General features: G+C 41.4%; 3 protein-coding genes across 10 annotated transcripts in view; 1 reads left to right on the top strand and 2 right to left on the bottom strand.

Moving 5' to 3' along the window:
• The window catches only part of CENPC (centromere protein C), a 29,424-nt gene extending 27,609 nt beyond the window's left edge, over window positions 1–1,815 (bottom strand). For 5 of the 6 annotated variants that reach the window (XM_075149813.1, XM_075149811.1, XM_075149815.1 and 2 more), the window contains exon 1: window positions 1,645–1,815. In XM_075149813.1, the coding sequence (XP_075005914.1) occupies window positions 1,645–1,659 (15 nt within the window). In that variant the 5' untranslated portion in view covers window positions 1,660–1,815. The remainder of the gene's footprint in view (window positions 1–1,644) is intronic. The other variant, XM_075149812.1, reaches the window with a different exon arrangement.
• A 1,655-nt stretch (window positions 1,816–3,470) lies between these two features.
• On the top strand, window positions 3,471–9,978 carry STAP1 (signal transducing adaptor family member 1). Its single transcript, XM_075150477.1, has 8 exons — window positions 3,471–3,608; window positions 4,761–4,832; window positions 5,523–5,636; window positions 6,320–6,376; window positions 7,381–7,541; window positions 8,178–8,306; window positions 8,960–9,029; window positions 9,868–9,978. Exons 1-8 carry the CDS (start codon window positions 3,471–3,473, stop codon window positions 9,976–9,978), a joined length of 852 nt encoding a protein of 283 aa, XP_075006578.1.
• Window positions 6,577–21,425, bottom strand: part of UBA6 (ubiquitin like modifier activating enzyme 6) — a 42,453-nt gene continuing 27,604 nt past the window's right edge. For 2 of the 3 annotated variants that reach the window (XM_075149809.1, XM_075149810.1), the window contains exons 29-34: window positions 21,268–21,385; window positions 20,106–20,299; window positions 19,357–19,484; window positions 18,465–18,552; window positions 18,005–18,099; window positions 6,577–15,675 (exon numbers count right to left, since the gene is read on the bottom strand). In XM_075149809.1, the coding sequence (XP_075005910.1) occupies window positions 15,540–15,675; window positions 18,005–18,099; window positions 18,465–18,552; window positions 19,357–19,484; window positions 20,106–20,299; window positions 21,268–21,385 (759 nt within the window). In that variant the 3' untranslated portion in view covers window positions 6,577–15,539. The remainder of the gene's footprint in view (window positions 15,676–18,004; window positions 18,100–18,464; window positions 18,553–19,356; window positions 19,485–20,105; window positions 20,300–21,267; window positions 21,386–21,425) is intronic. The other variant, XR_012673576.1, reaches the window with a different exon arrangement.

Here is a 21,425-nt window from a genome sequence, read left to right as displayed (position 1 = left end):
GGAACTAGTGGGAGTTACTGCAGCCCTGCTGTTTTTCTTAGAATGCCACAGTAGCTACAACCCCTGTAACAACTGCCAGAAATCCAGCTTTCATCAAGAACCATCAAGCATCTGTTGCATTTAAAGTCGGAGACACTTACAGGAGACTTACATGACAGAAATCACAGAGAATCTAAGGATTTAGTTAACATTTCTGTGATGACTACAGAAACAATCTTTAAAGTAAGGAAAAGGAATGAACTACCACAAAGCAAGCTAGGACATGACATAACCTTACAACACATCCGCTGCTCTGTGAGAACTGCTCACACAGAGATTCTTACCCCATGTTTATCACAGGCAAGACCACATTGACAGGCAGTGAGAGCACATCAGCTGTTCCATGGTAAAACTAAAGTCTCGATTAACTCCCAGCCCTTCTTCATATACTTGAACTCTGAATATAATCAAAGTCATTCGAATAGTAGACTTGACTCCAGTCATCTATTACCACAACTAGAGTAGTAATAATTCGAACGACAGTATATATCAGCATCACTTTCTATGCCAACAAATGAAATAAAGCCTACTGAGCTGGGAACAGGCAAAGAATGTAGAGGATAAAAACAGGAAGGAAGGGCAAAGCAAGAAAAATTAGAGCTAAGCAGAGTGCAGTTTTTCACCGATGTGACAAGAAGATATCTCAAAAAAATTGTAAATGTTTAGCTGAAAAACAATTATGACCTCTTTTTCATTTGTGGAAACTGGAATAGAGTGTATGTACAGTGTGGAGATTAGCTAGTCCTAATACAGCACATTTTTCCTAAGTTTGCCATACTGACATTACTTTGCATTTCTTTGTGATTCCTCTTTAGATATTATTTCTGGTAATAAAAATAACCAAAACCACATAAGGGTTTATTCCACTGCAAATTTTCAACATCAGCTTAAAATAGCAGGCAGAAACTCTAGGTCAGATGGGAAAACGACTGACCAAAAGTCATCACTTCAGAAACAGTGCAGAACCATACTCCACAGCAAATCAGTCACTCAGGCTTAAACCTCTTCCCCTTGCAGCAGATTGCGGTGTAATCAACTGGCAAGCAACATTTCATACAAGAAAATGAAAAATTCCTGGAGTGGATCTAAAAGAGCTTTTAACAGTTTATTTATCATTATGTTCATACCCCGCTACACATACAGAGCTTTTAAAACTCAAGCTTCCCGTGTACCTCTGACAGAGGACAGTAAGAGGAAGATGAGTACGTCTCTAGCATGTCTAGGCAAGAGTCACTGGTTCTTTACACGCTAACCCGCGAAAGGAAGATCTCCAGAGAGGGGCAATAGGCGCAGTTGCAGGCAGCCTAAGGGAAACGGGGCTCCCAAAAGGCAAGCCCTCGGAGCAGAAGCGTTCATGCCAGCAATCGGGGCCAAGAGGGAGGGCAGAGCACTAACACCGGCCCTGTTTTTCTCAGGGGGAAGTGGGGGACCCCCAGCGCTTCACCGCGCCGACAGGGGCGGAAGGACGGCCCCGCGGCCCCGCCCGCCCCCTCACGAGCGCAGTGAGGAGAGGCCCGCGCCCCGACTGTTACGGAAGGGAACGGCCGCTGCCCCCAGCACACCCCCGCTCCTCCCGCCGCTTCCCCCGCGCCCGCGCTCTCTCACCAAGGCCTCCGCCATCCCGGGCCGCCGCGACGAGGACTCCCCGGCCGCGGGACCCGGCCAAGCCGTCGCCCCCGCGCCCCCACCCCCCCCGCCGCTTTCAAACCTCGGGCGCCTTCCCGCTGCGCGCGCGTACCGGCGACAGGCAGCGCACCAGCCACGCCCCTTCCCCCCCCCCCCGCCCCATTGGTCGGCGGCCGCCGCGCGCCAACAGGGGCGGCTGCTTTGCGCGCGCGCCCCCCCGCGGGCCGTTGTCGCGCCTGCGCAGGAGCCAGCGGCTCTCCCCCCACCCCCAGACCTCTGTACCGCCTCAGAGCGGGTTTCATTCCCTGAGGAGAGGTGGCAGTACTCGTTCTTTTTTCCCTCATGGGAAACGCCGGTTCAGATCCTCGGGTTTCTAAACGCTACAAAACCTCTACAGTCACCACAGGGGGTTGCAATTTTTTCTTTAAAACATTAGTGAAGAATTCGATAATGAGCGAAAACAACTGCTTGAGAACATAACACCACAATATCCACAATATCTTACAGTATCTGCAAAAGACAGCCCAAAATTACAATTTTAAATGATGCTTCTTACCACACACTGGCAAGCAGTGGACTAAGTGCTGGCTCGTCACCATCAGCCTTGCCAAGCAAAGAGGTGCAGGTACCCATGTTCAGTAGCTTTTCTGCAACATTCAACAGCAAAGTCAAATTCCACCATTTAAATACAACAAATAGAGAACATGTACAAAAATCTGCAATTCAGCCAAAATCTGAGAACATGTACCTGTCCCCAGCCATGTTTAGAGATGACATGGAGAGTTTACTTTCACAAGTAGGGCTGAACCCCTCTTCTGCTAGAGTTGGTTGGTGGCTATCTGATCTATCACAGATCACCTTACTGGCTAGTTCCTGTTATACCTACACACAGCTGAGAAACAGAAAAGGTCATGAAGATGTTCAACAAAAAACAAGCCGCTTTTTTTTTTTTATCATTATAACGTTCGCTTTGCATTTAGTAGCAACCAGCATCAAAACACCAAGTCTTGCCATCTCTATTCTTTCTGACCGCTAAGGGGAAGGCCAGAAACTAAGTTAAAAATCATGGTTCCGTGAACTTGATGGAAATTTCACCCCTCATTTATCAGGACCAACATTTTGTTCCTGAACTACGACCTCCCTTCACAATTTCCTTAAAGGCTTTGGTATATTAGCTCTTTAACAATGAAAGTCGTCTTCCTACATGCACGTCACGAAGTTGATTTATCCTTGCCGGTTAGGTAGATTTATTTCCAATATTAATTTTAGTGTCCTATAATCCCCCTAGTCATTTGCTAAAGAAAGTTCAACTCTGATAGTCCCAAAGTTAATCCACGCTCCCAATGAAAAATTTAAGTGTTATTTCAGAGGCAGCTGAGAGCAGCCTCCCCCCTGGCAGCAGCCCACGAAAGTCCGGTGCTGTAAGCCATAAAAAGCAGGCTTTTCTGCCATGACCTCCAGGTGACACCCATCACAGTAATGATGCACTTTTGTACCGGCATGCTCATCATTTGAATGTCTCCCCTCGAGCAAATGCAAGGAGCACACTCTAAAGAAAAAGATCCTTTTAATCCATTCAGTCTGGTTCCCCCCACGGTCATACACCCAGCAAAGAGTCGGCCGCATGCGCTGACCTAAAGCAAGTACAGAGACTTCCTCTTCAAGGTGCTGCTTTTTCCCCCTCTCACCGGGGCGAGTTCTCTGGCTGAGGCTGATACGGAGCAGACTGAGAACAATAGGAGTGGGGGGGAAAAAAGAGCACAGCAACAGAGGATATCCAGATATCCTGCTGAGATATCCAAAGAATGCTGAGAGGCATTAGGGAACAGCTGGAGGAAACTCCTCAGCCAGCGCCCCGGCGAATCTTCCAGGAGAGGCGGAGGATCACCGGTCTGCCTTTGTACTTCCAGGGTTACCTGTCTGTCCGGCACTCAAGATGCCAGGTAAGGCGCGCAGTCCCGGGAAGTAGATGTGTTGAAATATTTCTTCAAAAATGTATTGCTGGGAGCTACAGGTCTGTGGGGGGAAATGTTTCTCAGCAGTGGCTGACACAAATGGTTGCACTGAAATAATCATATCTAATTATTACTGTTCATATTACTTGGGGGGGGGGGGTGTAAAATAAATTATGTAAGGTAACCATCAATATCTCCAGGATCCTATTATAATTTACTATTACCTACGGAAATGTGGATTGAGTTTGACTGATTTCATAGCTACCACCATGATGAAAAGCTAATGCAGTATTTTTAATACCAAGAGAAAAATTTGACATGATTATATTGCTGTGACGCATCCTCTGTTTACTGGAGAACAGTATCCATCCTGAGGTCTTCAGTGACACGCCACCTGAAGTATGTGTGAGATTGTCTACATCTTTTTTCTTCTTGTTAGTAAAGGCTGATGATTTAACATATGCGGACTAACTGGGAAAATAAGAGTGATTTTTTTGACCCAAGATAACTATTTAAGATGCAAATCTGTAAATGCCTACATGCTTGTGTATGTTACAATAGCATGTATGTTCAGACCATAGCCCCTAACCAAGCTGGTGGCCCTTTTTTGGCACTTGATAATGACAAGCCCTGTACTTAGGGTTACAAAGTCGTTTTTACCCTACCTACACTCACATCTCTGTAGATGCAGAAGCACAGAGTAGAGAAAATGAGAGTCACGCAGTGCTAAAGGTAGATATAATAAAAAAACCAAAATAGCATGGTGGTTCACAAACACAGGAACACCCAGGTACCACAGAAAACAGGAACTCCAAGAAACAAAAAGTAGACTAATAAACTTACAATTAATTCTTCTGCAGCACTAGAAATTATTCAACGCATTGCTTTGTTGTATCTAGCAGGAGAATACCTGCAAGTTTAATAAAGCTCCCTGTTACATTCCTTTATTTATATCCTTTTATGTAAAACCTTTTTTCCCCCCTGAACAATCCCTCCCATACTTGCTCTTTAACGATCTTTAAAACACTGAAAACTAACATATGACGACACAGTTTTTTCTTAGCAGTTTTTTTCACTTTCAGCATTTTGGGAAACTAAAAAGATCATCTTCACAAACTGACACTTCCTCCTTTCCAACAGGAATTTAGAGTGTATTGGACAGAACTCAGAGGAACTATGCTTTTCTTTTATGACGATAAGAAAGCCCCAACAGTGAGTAATGTGCTATCTTTGTAACTACCCATCTGATTAAGTGCATCAATTATTTTCATCAAGTAATCCTTATGTACTCCAGACACCTCTTGCACCCTTTCCTCTCTCATCTGCATAGTCCAAAAAAATAGTACTGAACATTGTAACAGAAAGGCTGAGATCAAAAAAAGCCGGAGTGAAACAAACTATAGCATGTTAATTTGCCTCATCAAAACAAAAAAGGAGTATGTTTTTTGGCACCTGAGCTACAAACGTATCCGCATTGCTCCATAATTTTACCATGTGCTTTTTCCTCAGCTGTGCACAAGGGTAGCATGACTTTCCTTTGGAAAGTGGTGTGTAACATGACTTTCCTTTATGAGGAAAAAGTGCTTGGTATTATTATGGTGTATTCTGGCTGAGGCTTTAGTTGGAGTCACAAAGCAAATACTCAGGTAGGTCCCGTGGATTTAATTGTTTGTGATGAAGATTAGGATGGGAAAAATCCAGAAGGTACGCTGTTGGTGAGAAGAGCTTCTGTAAGCAGAAGCAAAGGACTGAGCTTTGGCACATCTGTCAGTTAAACTTAACCCAAGTTCTAGCAAAAAAAAAGTTTCAATCTATTTTCTTCTAAACAAATTCCTTTGGAGAGCAGCTAGATTTTTGGTGAAAATTACAACTTGTGCTATTTCTCTTTTCCCTCTTCCTTAGTACTCACAGAAATTAGATATATCAGCTTTGACCTCAGCAACCAATGTTCATCCAGATGAAAATGGCTCTGCACGGTTCATCCTGATGCTGTCGAATGGGGAATTAGAACTGAAGGTAAAGAGAGGAAGGCTGTGATTTGTAAGCCACTCGGTACTTGACTCCTTCTCCTACAAATACTCAGAGCTCCATTTTGGTGTGGGAGTAGAGCTGCCTTCTTGACATCTAAGCAAACAGCCAGGCAGCACCAAAGAGAGGGAGGCAGGGCAAAGGAACCTGGAAAACTCCCCTTCGAGGCATTAGAAGTTTTTCTCAGGAGTATCTGGGAATAGGAAATGAGCAAAGAACTGAACAAGAAAATATACAAGAGAAACCAGGAAGTACCACACTGACAGGCCCACATCACCTGTAAAACCAAGAAAGGGATAAAATGTCTGACCACCCCACCATTCAGAAGCCATACAGACTGTAGTGCTCAGAAACTACCTAGAAGGTTTTATACTTAAGACTCACCTATCTCCTTAACTTGGCCTTCTCCTTGGATTCACATAACCTTCTCCTTCTACTCCAACAGAGCTATGATTTTTTTTTACCTTCCCACCTCTGTCCTCGCCCTCTAATTGAACGTGGAGTACTGGGGAAGTGCAGGGTTTCAGGGTGTGATGTAGCTTGGCAGGGAGCTCATTTCCAGGCATGGTACTTCTAAAAGGGCGAGAGCAATTTGAGGCTTCCACATGAAATATTTTACTTTTTTTTTGTTGCTCTAGTTGTTCTAACACCGTCATTTTCTGTTCTCTCAGGCTAATGACTGTGAATGTAGGAAAGAATGGAAGGGTTTTATTCTCACCGTAACAAAGGTACGGAAGAGTTTTATATCTCACTTCATGTCAAAAGTGTCTATAGGGGGGTTTTGTCTTCATGCATGCCAGAAATTGGCTTCCACAGGCACAAAGCCTCACTTCTAACGTGTTTGCACACACTGAACTGTTCAGGGTTTTGTTGGGTTTGGTTTTTTGTTTGGTTTTTTTTTGTTTGGTTTGTTTTTTTTTCTTTTGGGGGGGGTTGTTGTTGTTTTTTGGTTGGTTTGTTTGTTTGTTTGTTTTCCTGAGGAGAGCGAAATTCAGGCTGATTTAATCCCAGCTCATCTGCAATACACACTCTGCCATGGTATCTAGTCAGACGCAGTTCCCAGTCCACTGTTTGCTGTCCAGGAAAGAAAAGACTTCCAGCACAAGTCCATCCCCTGCAGCTGTGACAAAGAGAGCCTGCTCTGAGAAAGGCAACTCTCTAGGTCTTTACCATGGGATAAAGACATAACCAAAGAAATGGCCAAACTGCACACCTGAGAGAATCCCTCAACCCTGTGTTTTGTTCTACTATTCTTCTTAGCTAAATGCACTTTGAAAATAACAACATCCTCTTTGATAATGACCAGTGGAAAAATAAATGACATTTGTTTATAAATGACTTTACATTGGCCTAGCTGAATCACTTAAAAAGCTGAGGATGGCTGAAACAGGTTAAATTACATTTACACAGCCTTTTGCAGTAGAGCAACTGCAAGATACCCTTGTGGATTCTTGCCATCATTCCCACTTCTGTCAATGCACATTTCTTCTAAATCAGGACACGGATATCCTTATTTCACTATTCTAACAAAAACACATGTGCAGCATTTTATTCAAAGCAGAGGCACATCCAAACCTTCCAGATTATCACAGCTGCTTAAACCAAGCAGGTAAGAAAGATTTCTGCACAGCAGCTGCGCTCAGAGATTACCTGTGATGTGCACACAGAAAGGATTGCTCACAATGTTTGTCCACTCTTTCATTTTCTTTTCAATTACACCATTCATTTTCAGCTGTCAGTTCCACCAGATGAGTCATTACTACCTGGGCAACTTACAAGAATGCATGAAGTGCTAGAGAAGGAAAAGAAAAGAAGGATTACATTTAACGACTGTTCCAGTGCATCCTTGAGCAGAAAAAGTCCTCCCAGCAGTATGTTGACCCCTATGCCAGAGTAAGCTCTGACTGAACTATGTGAACCCTAACCTGACTAAAGAGCCTTCCCTTCTTCTTTCCAAGTATTATTTCCATGCAGAGGTTCAAAATTCAGCTGTTGTACAAGGGTTGTATAATATTCAATGAACAAAATCTACCTTAAGGCCTTTTTAGAGATTTCCTAAGGGAAAGATTACTCCTGCAGCTTTCCTACAATGCCTTTTGTTTTGAAAAGGCTGAATGCAGCATATTGCTATGCTTAAAAAACTTTTCAGAAAGCCACATGTTGGGCTGCTGTATCTGCCCTTCTGATAAAATGCTGATTACCATTGAGAAATTCAAGGCAAGTCCAGGTTACTGTTCTCACATTCTTTCCAAGGGTCCAGAAAGCATCATACCTGTATGAAAGCTTCACTTTCTCTCTGAGAATGCCAACGCACTGCTGTCCTGAATTGTGCTCCTGTAGTAGCATTGATCAGCAAGAGTCCTTCAGATGTCATGTCTTTCGGCAGCCATGGCTAGTTACCCTGGATAAAGCCTAGCACTGTGAAGAGGTGTTAGCCCGGTAGACTACGTCTCTTCACGCAGCTCAGAATGATGTGGCCTTGCCAGCATAACTCGCATTTATGCCGTGTTTCTCCTCCCTTCTATGCAGGTGCTTCTATGCAGTATCTCGGCAAGAAGCAATAGAGATGTTAGAAAAGAACGCTTCATGTGGGAATTTAATCCTGCGTCCTGGCAGCGACAGCAAGAACTATGCAGTCACTATCCGACATGAGCTGGAGTAGGTTGATTCCACAACATATTATCCCATTCTTAACTAGTATGCACTGTATTAAAAACTGAATTCTTAATACCCAGAGTTGACATGTGAAACATATGCCTTGCCTTAAGGCTATTTTGAGAAAGGAAAATGAGGCAGCAGGGGCGGGCTTGAGACTGATTTCTTGGCGCTCTCCTCCTCCAAAGCTGGTCAGATTAAACAAAGAAACAAAAAAGACCAGCCAGCAAAAGCCCATTTTCTTGGTAAATGGGCTTCCCCTGTTTGCCATGAAACCCCACTCGGTTTAAGAAATCATCACGCAGAATGAAAATGGAAAAAGCCGTACCCCTTTGTAAAATGAACAACGAAAAATGAAAGAGACAAATATTTTCAAACAATAACTTAGTCTAAAAACACACATTTCAACTGAACTGCCATGTTTTAGCTTTTGCAGAGCTTCAGAACAAGAGGCATCTGAGATACCAGGAATGACATTTGCAATTCTCGGTGTTTTTAAACTAAAACGGGAAAAAACAAACCTGCCACACATCTTCAATAAGCCCTGGGAATATTAGAAAGCACACCCATTGCTCCTGCAAAGGAGTTTGTAATGACAACAATATATCAAAAAGTATTTCATTTCAGGCAGCATATCAACTTTCATTTTCTTTCAGTGCCCCACACTTAAAGCACTACAAAGTGATATCCAAAGGAACAAGTTACATTATTGAATTGGAAAGACGGGTAAGTGAGCAATTCTCTTGTTGAAGATTCGTAAGTAGGTGTAAGAAATATCACTTTGCAGAAAATTAGAAAAGCTCTAGTAAATTCCTAACTATAATTTGTGAGTCAAAGTAAAGTATGTGGACAGTTCACCTCTCTTGTTAGTCCAACTAACCTAATCTCAAAAAACAAGTTATCTTTTAAGAACTAGAAAAGTAGGGAAAAAAAACCCAAATCAGCATCTTCTCCCTAACAAAAATAAATTCAAACCACTCACAAAGCACCCAAGATTGCTTTTTTTTTTTTTCCCCCCAACTCAGGCTTCAGTACTAACTCTGAAAACTGAGCTCTGATTGCAGCTAGAGGAAGTTCAAAATGCACTCCATGTAACTTAGAGAAATAAAATTAACTTTGTTGAAGTGTGAGCAAGGCTGTATGGACCCTGTTATTTGGTTTAAAACAGTTTTCTTCCACTTTTCTTAAGACATGTTTAACTCATGGCCTGAGAAACATCCTATTGGTTTCAAAAAGCATCTGCTGAAAGAGCATCAGCAGTCATTGAAGAGCACAATGGTACAGAGAGCAATCTCTCTTTTGGTTTGTTTACTCATTTGATGGAAGGGAAGGAGTTACATGTTCGAGGGTCAAAACGTTACCATAGATTGCAGAGGGCTGTCCTAGACCTCACTGCATCCAAATGCTGGATGTAAATCCCGTATCAGTAGTTTGAGAAACATTGCTAGGGATCCCAGCCTGCCAGCATGTTTTTGAAAATACATTCTCAACACAGATAGCATGTTTTATTTGGTGGGGTTTTTTTGCTTTGTTTTGGTTGTTTTTTTTTGTTTTGGTGAAACAGGTGACACTCCCAAGCCTTCAGGATGTTGTCAATTACTTTGTGACCCAAACCCGAGGGAACCTGAAGCCGTTTGTCATACAGACGTGCACTGCAGAGGACCCAGTGTTCTGAAAGCAAGCTGGTTGCTGAAGGCACACACAGGAGTGATCCTGCTAAAAGAAAGAAGCACGAGAAGCAGCACAGGAACTTCGCTCTACTGAAGATAAACAAAAGGCATTGCACAAGCTACTGTCTCTCGCAATTTCTAGAACAGCTCTGTTGGCCCTAAACCAAGAATGTGATGCAACTTCTCCCAGAGAATTTTCTGAGATTTGGGGAGCGCAAATAACCCCAATTCCTGTAGAAGATTAAATGTGGGAAAAAAAGAAAAGACAAGAGTGGGAAAGAGAGGATACATTGCCTCTGCAAAATGCGATGGAAAAATACTGCATTGAAATTAGGCCGACAGCGTTTGTGGGCCCAATTCTGTCACTGGCTCACAGTGCAATAAACTCTTCGTGTTAAAAACCCTGTTTCTTGTCTACTCACTTGTAACAGGATCAGTGCCATTTATGACATCCCACAGAGACAGCAGGGATGTCTCACCTCTGTTGGGGCTTGGAGCACTGCCAGAGAGGTGCAATACAGACCAAAATGTAGAAATTACAAGTCTGGGTAGCTTAAACTGGGGGTTCCTGGTTCTCTGCAAGGTCATGCAACCCTTACAGGACCTGGAACATCCTGAGGAAGGTGGGTGAGGCATTTCCCATGTTAAGCAACTGAGGGAGGGCATAAATGCAAGCAAACTGAGACATCTCCTGCCCAGCTGAACATTCCCACCCCTTTTACGTGCCAGCAGGGGTGTTCATCAGACCCAGCCGTGAGAAACTTCAGGAAACTAAACAAAAGTAAGTTAGTTAGTGTCCCTGTTGGTTAAGCCCCCTGAACTACATTCTCCATGGGCTGAGACAAGCCCCAGTGAGTGCACAAGGAGGACAAGACTGCACAGCTGGTAACGAGGGAAGGCAGCAGGGCATGTGAGAGCTCTGCTGATAATACCAAAGTTGTGGAACCCCACCGAGCCTTAGGCACAGCATCCCTCTTCTTGGAAACTGGGGATCCACCCTTCAAAACAAGCAACTTAAGTGATCAGCAGTAAGATCCAAGTTCAGTATTTTTAGCCTCTAAGTTCTGCCAGGCAGCTGGACTGAATAAAGTGCTTACAGGATGGGTACCACTGCTGAGCTATACTCCTTCATAGTTAGTGGAGAGGACTAGCTCCAGAGCCTGGCTTTTTTCTTTAAAAAAAACCCAACCAAATAAACCGCACCTTTTCTTTGACAGCGGTGGGGGAGCATTCGCACAGCTCAGCTGAAGACAGCTATGATCTAGGTACCGAAGCAGCTAGCGCCTTCACTACACACGCAGGGAGTGCTCTAGGTAGAGTTGCTCTTATTTCCAGACCAAGACTGATCGTCATGTTCCTTTGATATCAGTTGGGAATCACAAATTAATTATTACTTGTTTCAAGGATTATGGAAGTCAGTCAAGGCTTGGGAAATTTTAAAAAGAATGTGTTTCTAAATAATAGATCATGTGTGACCATATGAAGGCACATCCACTGTATTTATAAAAGTACAACATAACATGAGATATTAGCACTTTCTTTTCATGAAAATACTTAAAATCACTTCGTGAAGATGGTGCTGCTCAGTATGCATCAGGTTAGAGTTGCAGCTTTTCCTCAGTACGAAACTGAAACTTGTGTGTTGCTGTGAGGAGTGGGAACTTAATACTTCTTCACTGTATCTCACTTTTGCTATGCAAAATGATTCACTTACTAGCAAGACAGTTCTGCTGGTGTTAATCAATGCTGTAACTCATGACACCTTTAAGCTTGAGCCTCAGTACAGTTTCTGCAGCACGTATAAACACCCACGCTAGCTACTTCATCGACCACACAAAAGATACCACAAGACACGCTTACTAAAATAAGCTCTCAAAAGTTACCTGGTCAAAACTTACCAACCTTTGGACAAAGGTTTAGATTGCTGCACTGTGTTGTAGCAGAGTATGCTTTCTGTAATTGCAAAACAGGATATAATTAACAGGGATGGATAAACCTTCCAAGCTAATAAGCCAGTTGCATTTGGCTGAAATTCAGTTCCTTTCTTCAAACAACTGGCCTACAGCCACATTGTTTCAAAGACACAAGGAAAAATTAAGAACATGAACTTATCTAAAGCCTTTACTTATGTTTGATACAAGTCAGACAGATACACAAACTCTCTGCCTAGCTCAAACCCGCATTATTTCTGGTTGTGAGATGCCATGATGAGGTGACAGGGTTTCTGCATTCACAGAGGCCCAGCTGGTGCCAGAGTTGTTCTTTCTATGTAGTCATTATTCTTGAATAGCACTTTTTTTTTTTTTAAATAGACATTCACATATTCACTATATGGTGGAAAAAAAGCTGAAAACGTGTACTTTTTACTCCTTGTATAGGTAAATGAAGTCCTAAATCCATCAGACCCACCGAAACAGTCTTGTTAACAGTAGCATGATCTTCACACAGAATCCTCGCTACTCCTAGCATTAAAGAAACATGGAAATTAACCACACAGAACTGTTGAGCTGGGTGCTAAATGCCTTGTGTTTTGCATGCACAAACATTCCTGCACCTATTAAGAATGCGAGAAATTGAGGGAAAATTACCGTAAATATGAGCAAACTCTGTAAGAAAGCATTTGAGTGAGAAAGATCTTTAATACTGATATAAAACTTCATCTCTGCAAGTCAACTGCTCTTTCAAGGAATAACATTTTGAAAGAAAGCTATTCAAAGTGTTCTAGTGGAAAGATAGTTCTTCATTGCTGCAGGGAGATTGCTAGCTGTAGCTGCTCCATGGGAATAGAGCATCAAACAGTCCTAGACACACACAAGCTTTCACTACAATGAAAAAAAAAAGAAAAAAAAAAGCAGTTCTTAGATTCCAGGTAGTGCTACAAGCCTCTGCACTGCTAGCACTGGTAGTGACAACGCTGGAGATCTGGAAGACCAGCATCCCGAAATTCACTTGCCTGGTTTGATTGAGCCCTTTTAGTGTGATCATGCTGAGCACCTGCAGAGAGTTTTGATAAAAAGCAGCAACAGATTGAGAAATGGGCTGTATCAAACACAAATTCACACTGAATCAGCTCACTCCACTGTGCACAACCTTCAACATAAATATATTTACTCTCCGTATTAGCAATTCAGAAAGTTTTAAAACATGAAAAACAATTTTAATGAGCCACTTGACATGCACAGTTCTTCCATATAAAGTCCTCTTTAGGTTATTACTTGCAAGATTTTACCTAGCTTAACTTATATCCAGAAAATTTTAAAGGTCTGCTAATAAATATCTAGAGCTATTGTGCATTTTCATTTTTTCCATCAGCAACTGTTTAACTCAGCAGAACCCACCCATAGAACAGACATCCATCCAACAGATACACACAATAAGAGCAGCATAGAGATACAGCCATGTCCGTAAATTCTGGCCCCGATCCCTGCCAACCTCAACCTGGACTTTTTGGCAAGGGTCTCACAAAGCTGAATGCAATATCATTAATAAAAGCCATTCCATTAATTGTCTCTGAAAATTTACTTTAAACCCTGAGGACCGTCAGATGGCATTCTAGCAAAGTACTGAGACTTTACTATTTTTATATGCTGCTTACTTCAAAAGCATAAGCATGATGTTAACACCACACTAGCGTACCAGAGTGTACTTACTCAAAGTTTCATTTGTTTCCCAGTCTCCAACTGTGAGAGGGGACAGTGCTTTTGACTTGACCTAATCCTTTAAGTGATCCTTAGCACTAATTAGTGATTTCAGCTAAGAGTTCAGATTCTCATACTGCCACAGTGAAATATATTTTCGTTGTTAATTAGAACTGGGAACTTAATGTCCGCTTGTGCCTTCTCTGCACTCTAAATGTAGTCATCTTTTCTCCTGTTTCAAAAAGTTTCTCTAAAAGAAGTTCTTAAAAAAAATGAAATAAGTTAGGTAGTTTAAAAAGCAGTATTATTAATCTAGAAAATTATATCTATAAACTAGACTGACTGTAAAACTATATACACCTTCCAGAAGATATCCTGCACGTAAGACTAAATCCCAAATATTGGAATAATTGTGTTGATTCCAGCTATTCAGTTCCATACATCTTGGTGTTCAAGTTCCCAGCCTGAGAGCTGTTATTCCTGACTACAACTAACCGAGAAGGGAAAAAAGGAGAGGTAAAATGCCTGGCCAATAATGTTCATTAAATCTGAAGATATCCCTAAAGCTCAATAAATTATCATCAAGGCTAAATGGCTAAGTAGCCAATAGCTTTTGCAACAGCTGCAAGAGATAATGTGCAATCACAATCTCTAAAGCTTAAACACATTAAAAGGTTTTCCAGTTCATAGATTTTCATTCTAACCTCACTTCACTCTATCATCATTGGGAGAAAAGAAGAACTACCAGTTCAACTATCCAGTGTTTAAATGATAGAGAAAATAAGGTGGTGTCACAGCTGTTTCTGTAACAAACCTCTGCCTCAGCACAGCAGCAAAGCTGGTCCTTAATTATTTCCAATTAAGCAGATTCTTTATACTTAAATATCCTAGTAACTGACTGATGATAAAAAACCTCAGTGTTCAGTGCAACTCAGACTTGTGCTGTGGCCAGGTGTACAGCATAACCATTCGCTATAAGGAAATGGTACCAAAAGGAGCAGCTGAGGAAACAGTGTTTGCTATGACAAACATCCAGAGCCATTTGCCTTTTCCTCCTTTCAAAGTCATCATTTGCTACAGTGTTTTTAATTTGGTGAGGGCAGAAAGGCTCAACCACACCAAACATTCTTCTCTTTCTTGAAGACAAAGTTTTATTGTTTGAAGTGTTAACTCAGCTCTCCGATAGGTTTCCACTTTCCCCATATTGCAGTATTCCCCAAAGAACAGTCTTAGTGCAGATAATCAACCATTCCAGCTCTCGACTTCAGGGGAGCTGTGACAATTTACACCTACCCAAGACCTGCTTCCCTATGTTCCCATGTTGAGACTGACATAAGATAGCTGCTCTGACACACAGCATCACTTAACTGTTCAGAAGAGAGCACCAACAACACAATAAAGCAGTTCATCTGCTTTTAAGTGGGAGTTTAAACCTTTTGGATGGATTAAATCTCACGTGTAGATGGAAAGAATGAAATTCTTGTTTGAGAATTAAGTAACATATGAAATGGATTTGAGTTGTTCTTAGAACACCAGGAGTATCGTAAAATGGCAGTTTCCCCAGTTTTTGCACTCTTCTCTAAGTAGCGCCTAATTTGCTCATGGGGACCATTTGTTAGGTTCACCATTCTTCTTGCTTTCTTCAGCTCCCCAAAAATTAATACAAATCTTGTCTTTAAGGTAAGGACTGTACTGGACATTCCATCTCATGGAGTGACCAATCCTCCTTTGAGCAAACAGGTTTGAAGAAAACGGGAGCAGATGAAACATAAATCCAGTCTGTCTTCAGTGCAAAGCCACTGATTTTCACCATTTGCTTTAATTAAGGCTTCACCAAAAAGAAATATACAGTACCATCTTTAATAGCTGAAAATTAGCACACTCCTTTCAGAACAAATGGTCCGGGAGTGACTTTTGTGTCTCTGCCATCAATTGTCTTCCTGAACAAAGTAGTATCTCACTGGTGGCCCTGGCAAGTCTTCCTCTCCATCAGTCTCTGGAGCAAACGATACTGTCAAATCCACATACTTCTTATCAGCTGATGGTTTCACAAGTTTTTGCATCCTACAGGGAAATGAAGAACAGGTTGTTAACATACGAGAAGGAGGATTGGCAGTGGGAATTCAGGGCCAGACTAGGATGAATTTCACTGCCAGCAATGAAGCCAAACATACTAGAAACCAGATTAAAATGGAGAATAAGCCGCCTTTTTAATTTTGACACAAAAGCTGTTCCTCCTGCTATACCTGAGGTATAGCAAACGGTATTCCATTTTCTAGATAGATTTAGCCCGTTAGTGAGCTATTACGTTGTTCACTAACAAGTGCTCAGCACAAAAGAGAAAAGAAAATGGCCAGTTTTGGATGGGATTCCTCACCAACATGATTTCTCTTTGGCGTCCTAATGAGGCACAAGGCAAAGTTAGCTTTCTGTGCAGGATTTTGGACAATGAAGAGGAGTAAGTTCTCGGTCTACCAATAATGGCTGGTTTTAATACGATATTAGGGAGAAGCACTCCAGTGCAGACACTAGATACAGAGTTCTGATGGAAAGTAATTCTGCTGGAGTTAAGACTTGTTAAGTCCTTGAATTTCGAAGGCAAATGGCAATGGGGGGGGGCGGGGAACAGCCAGGATCTGGGACTTCTTCCTCCATGATCACAATGTGAGTTTAAACTAGGTAAGTGTGTCATGTCTTAGTGCAACTTCCCCCCTTTTGCTCTCTGCAGTTTCAAAAGCTACAGCTATTGCTTGGAAGTTGCACAATAAAATACTGAAGTAGACGGTCAATCAACCTCACTTTCATTACGTATCTTCAGATGTCTCAAAATTACTTTCTTGCCTACTCTGAGCACCAGTTCATGAGGTCAGCTCAAACGCCAGGAGGCTGGGGGAATACAGTCACTCATTTCTATTCCTCACAGGTCCCTTAGGGAAGGATTTCCCTTCTGGCTATGCTTTAGCACACAGGTCAAAAAGCTGCTTTCCCCAAAGTACTTGGTCCCTTGCAAGAACACAAAACATTAAGCTCTGCTCAGCAGAGGTATTGAGGTCATATCAATTTGCATGAGGAAGCCCCAAGCTACAGAGCAAGGCAGATACCTATGTCTCTAAAACTTGCTTTTAAGGAGTATGCTACCAGTCAATGCTGTAATTCTGAAATGAAGACAGAGTCTTGCAATGCTTGTCATTACAGCGAGAGAAAGATTTTAAACACCTTAAGAAAAAAACAAACACACAAGCAAGACCAGAGTTTGCTGTGCAAATATCTTATAAAGCTTTTGGGACTGTTTGTAACAGAACCCCAAGTCGCTGTAACTACATGGAAAGCTTGAACAGATTCTCAGGGTAGTAAGAAAACCTGATATTCACAAGAAGGCAGCTTCACACAATGCCTTTGACTTCATCACACACCCCACTCATTCAAAATTATTTATACAGCTGTAGAAGAAAGAATATAAACAACTTATTTTGAGAAAGGCTGTAAATTCACATCTTAGTATGCCAGGCACTCTAAAGGCAGTACCAACTTAGAGGCTTTTCTCTCCCTGGAAGTTTGAAGTAGCTTGCACATAACATATACTACTTTGCCTGACGTTACCTACTGGCAGAGTTTCGAAACAGTACTGATCAATGCATCTACTTGCTCTAGCAAAGCCTGTGAGCACTGACCAGCATACACTTCACAGGAGCTGTGAGGAACAAATTTTGAGCTAAAGAAGTTCAATCAACATATACGGTAGAACTAAACCTGGGTGAGATCTGGTTGTTACTTTGCAAAGGCCTATCAGTCAAAAACCAATGTCCTGCCTTCACACCCTCCCAAACTTCCAGTTTGTTATACCCCAATTTCCTGTCCCTGAGCAGCACTGCAAAGACTTGTGAATGTCTTCATTTTTAAAACGGCTAAAGTGAGCTAGAATCTCAAGGAATTACTATGAACGGAACAGACTTCCAGAAATCTCAATCTGCAACCAATACATTAACTCCTTCCTGAATAAGTTTTCTCATTCTTTCAGAACTAAGTTGCTAAATACCACTGTTCGTTTTAAGCCAGTTTAAAAAGGTTTGATTAGTCTTGTTCTGCTTGAATCAAGGTACATTCTTTCCCAAAAAAAACTGTCAGACTTCTTTGGGTTTCTCATTCTGGCATTCATCAGAGTAGCATTTTGCAAGTCTCCTGCCCTTATCACAGAAATTAATTCACTTTTCCTTTTTTCTTTTTTTTTTTTTTTCAAAAGGAGGAAATTACCTTTTTCTTTCCCAAATATTAACAACTAGCAACCACTTTGAAAGAAAACATTGCTGTCAAACATATGTCCTTATGATACAACCAGTGAACATAATTTGTACATGCACTCGCATCCCTCGATCCATTTTCCAGTTATACTTACGTCAGCTTTAATCTTTTAATATGACCTGGCATCACAGGAACATACAGCATTTTGACTCCCTGTACAACCATAGTTGGTTCAATTCCATATTTCTCCTGGAATTCAGAAATTAAAACTTATTAAAGGACTAGGACAGCTGCACAAGCCAGCAGATACTACTACTGCTAATACTACAACTAATTATTCAAAACCATAAGATCCCAACCAGAAAACTTACATGGACGCTGACAGAATTTTATTAAGATACATTTGAGCCAATCAAGTTAACAAAGAATTTGAAAATAGGCTTGGATGCGTTTACTTAGAGATATTCCCGTTGACATTAATTCTTTCTAGAATTACTCTGGTTTGAACAATAACTTGGTAAAAGAAAAAAAAAAACACCCAAACTAACAACCCAAAACAAGAAACCCCTTTCCTCTCATCTTGTATTAACCTGGTACAACAGACGATAACTTACTCTGACAGCATTTATGAAGTCCAACAGTGTAAAATCCTCTTTTCCATAAATTGTCCACCTGTCCCAGATTGTAAATGATATCCCATTTCTGTTTTAAAAAGAGAAAGGTTGGTTGTTACTTTAGAATGTGAACTCAGGCACTTCCTTTAAACATGTATTGAAGAACTGCTAACTCTTCTAGCGACTTGCTGTTTTGTCTTGAGCAAAAATCTCTTCCCTCTCTGCTGTCATTTCTCCAGCCCTTGACCTGGCTAAACACAAGACACAGTAAAATCTCTGAGTAAACATGGTATCTTTCAATGAACTTACTGAGTTTTCAGACTTACTGAAAAATAGCTCTTGTATTGACTAAGATGCAGAAGTGTGTCCAGTCTGTGCAGACAGGATGTTTATTAAAAACCATGCCGCACATCTAACTTAGCTAGATTTTTAAAGCCTCACTAGCAACAGCTTCCACTGAAAACAAAACTAAGCCCTTAAAACCACTGTTTTTAAAATTAGGACAGAAGAGTATGTGCTGCATTTTCCAAACAGGAAGTTCTTGAGCAATGCATTAGGGGACACCCTTGGTGGTATTAAGAATATCACTTACACCTTTAGCAGTACACAGTAAATACATAATAGAGTTTGATAGCAAGCACTAAGTGATTCATGATCTTCCAAGTTTAAAGAACAACAACAAAATAACCTTCAATATCTGTAACGTTTAATTGGAGCATGACAGTGAACTGTGGTTCCATCATAGTTCTGCTATGTGAGCACATAAGGCCTTAACCTGGTTATCTGGATTTAATAACTGTACAAACTTTGCACTTCTTGTAAAGGCTCACCAAGTTCTAAGCATCAATTACCAGGTTTCCAAATACCACCCTTCTGCCATTGTCCTTCCTACCTGATTTCTGTTCTTCTTACTTCAGCAGTTTCTGTAAAGACCATTATGGGAATGGCTAGGTTCAGAAAACAGTTCTTGTACGCATCAGCTGGGTAGCCACCCACAACTTTGATGAGTTCCAGTGCAACCTGCAGCAAATAAGAATCCCATACTTCCATGAGACCAAACACAGGCTTTAGATACTGTGTTATCAACACTAGTTTAGTTAAAAGGCCAGCAACTACAGAGTAAGTTGTTAATGAGACCAGCCTTTGTCCGATCAGCAGAGTAAATCACATCTGGAGATGCAACCCAATATGCCACAGAAATCAGTTCTGCTGATGGAAATATTTAAAATGTTCAAAAGTGTTCCTAATGTAGGACTCTTCCAAAATTGTTTAATACAAGACACCTCCATAAAGCATGCAGTTCTGTTGAGGTGCATGGATGTGAACTACTAAAGAACAGATCCTTTCCACTCTTGGCAGTGGGACTCTGACAGAAGTTAGTATTAACTGCAGAAAACAAACCAAAATGCTGATCTCTAACTCCTCTTTCTGGGCAGCAGATCAGAAATATAAGCACCAAGGGCTTACCACATCTAGAACCAAGAGTGACCTTTTGTATTGGTACATGAGAAAAGAAGATTATTAAATTTAACGAGGCGCTGTCAGGGTAGTGTTAAACAATATCCAGACAACAGTGGTTTTAGGCAAGGAACAGTAAGAGAAAGAAATATGCATTTTAAGCATTTTAAAAAGCATACTCACCAGCCCTGATACTGCAGCAGTAGCTGTTGCAATCGCAGGAATAATCTTTCCAGCAATGCGCTTTGTTTTGAACCGATCTGCTGGTTCAATGTTGTACATCTTGGCTCGCAAGTTTGATGCTGCTGTTATGAAATCTATATGCCCATTACTATCATCATCTTTTTCAAAGGAGATGGGCTTCATTTGCAAGTCATCTGGTCATGAAAAAAAAAAAAAGAGCAAAAATTATTATTAGAAAACTGAACTGAAGATACTCTAAACATAAGTTATAGGGAACTAGAACCTTAAATTTAAAATTTCACATTCTGGAGCTCAGTGCCTTACTTATAACTTGCTTTCCCATGTTAGAAGCAGAAATGCCTCTATCAATACCAGCTGTTAAAAGTGAGTAAAGAAAGAAATACCAGCAGAGCTCCATAATTTTATTTTCCTTGCCACACCAGGAACAGATTTTGGACAGTTCTATGGATGTTTCTTATACAGCCCACCTCGCTATAGCTCCATCCTGCGAGAATTCCCTCTATAAGCTTTGTTCACCTGTAACCATTTCACTACGGACTCAGTAGCATGGGAGACAGAGGTGAAGGTTGACTCTCCGTGGGATGGGTTACAGCTAGCTAATCTTTTTCCCCTGTGTTCACAAGCTAAAAATGCATGCATGTAGTTGTTGCCCAATGACCTCTTCATGTGGCCAGGCACAAAAATGGGATTCAAGCATCCTCATTTTAACATATCTAGAAGATGCTGAAGAAGACTCTAACAGCCTTCACAATTTAGGATAATTTCAGGTTGATTCCTGTAAGTAGTAACTCTCAACCTTCTCATAACAGAATCACTTTCAGTCCATCTGGGATCTAGCCAGCACCCTTTCCCTCTTTACTGTTCAATTCCCTGCTGCCTGCTTGCTGTCATCAGGGTTGTACTTACATACAAGTATAACAGAGAATCCTAAAACTTGCAGGAATCTCAGAAATACAGAAGCATAGGGTAACATCAAGCAATAAGGACAGTTATCTGCATGGCACTTCAGAAAGCTTTAGATATCAGCTATCTGCTTCTTGCAGAATTACCGAACTGCTTTATCCAAAGACCCGAATGTCATGCTACTGGCAGTGCAATTGCAAGATGTTACTAAGCTATGAAGCTAGTTTGCACTACTCACTTTCCAGAGCTTCATTGGATAGTATAGACTTCTCCAGCTGGAAAATAGCATTTCTTTCATCCTCACTGCTGACTGGAATATGATCTGGCTTTCTTGCAGTTTCATCAGTCTGTACAACCTGCAAGTGTGTGCAGTGCTTGAGTAATAAAATACATGAA

The sequence above is a fragment of the Calonectris borealis genome, chromosome 4 (assembly GCF_964195595.1).
Source record: "Calonectris borealis chromosome 4, bCalBor7.hap1.2, whole genome shotgun sequence".
Lineage (NCBI taxonomy): Eukaryota > Metazoa > Chordata > Aves > Procellariiformes > Procellariidae > Calonectris > Calonectris borealis.
The sequence above is the reverse complement of the archived record's forward strand: the minus strand, read 5'-3'. Positions and strand labels throughout refer to the sequence as shown.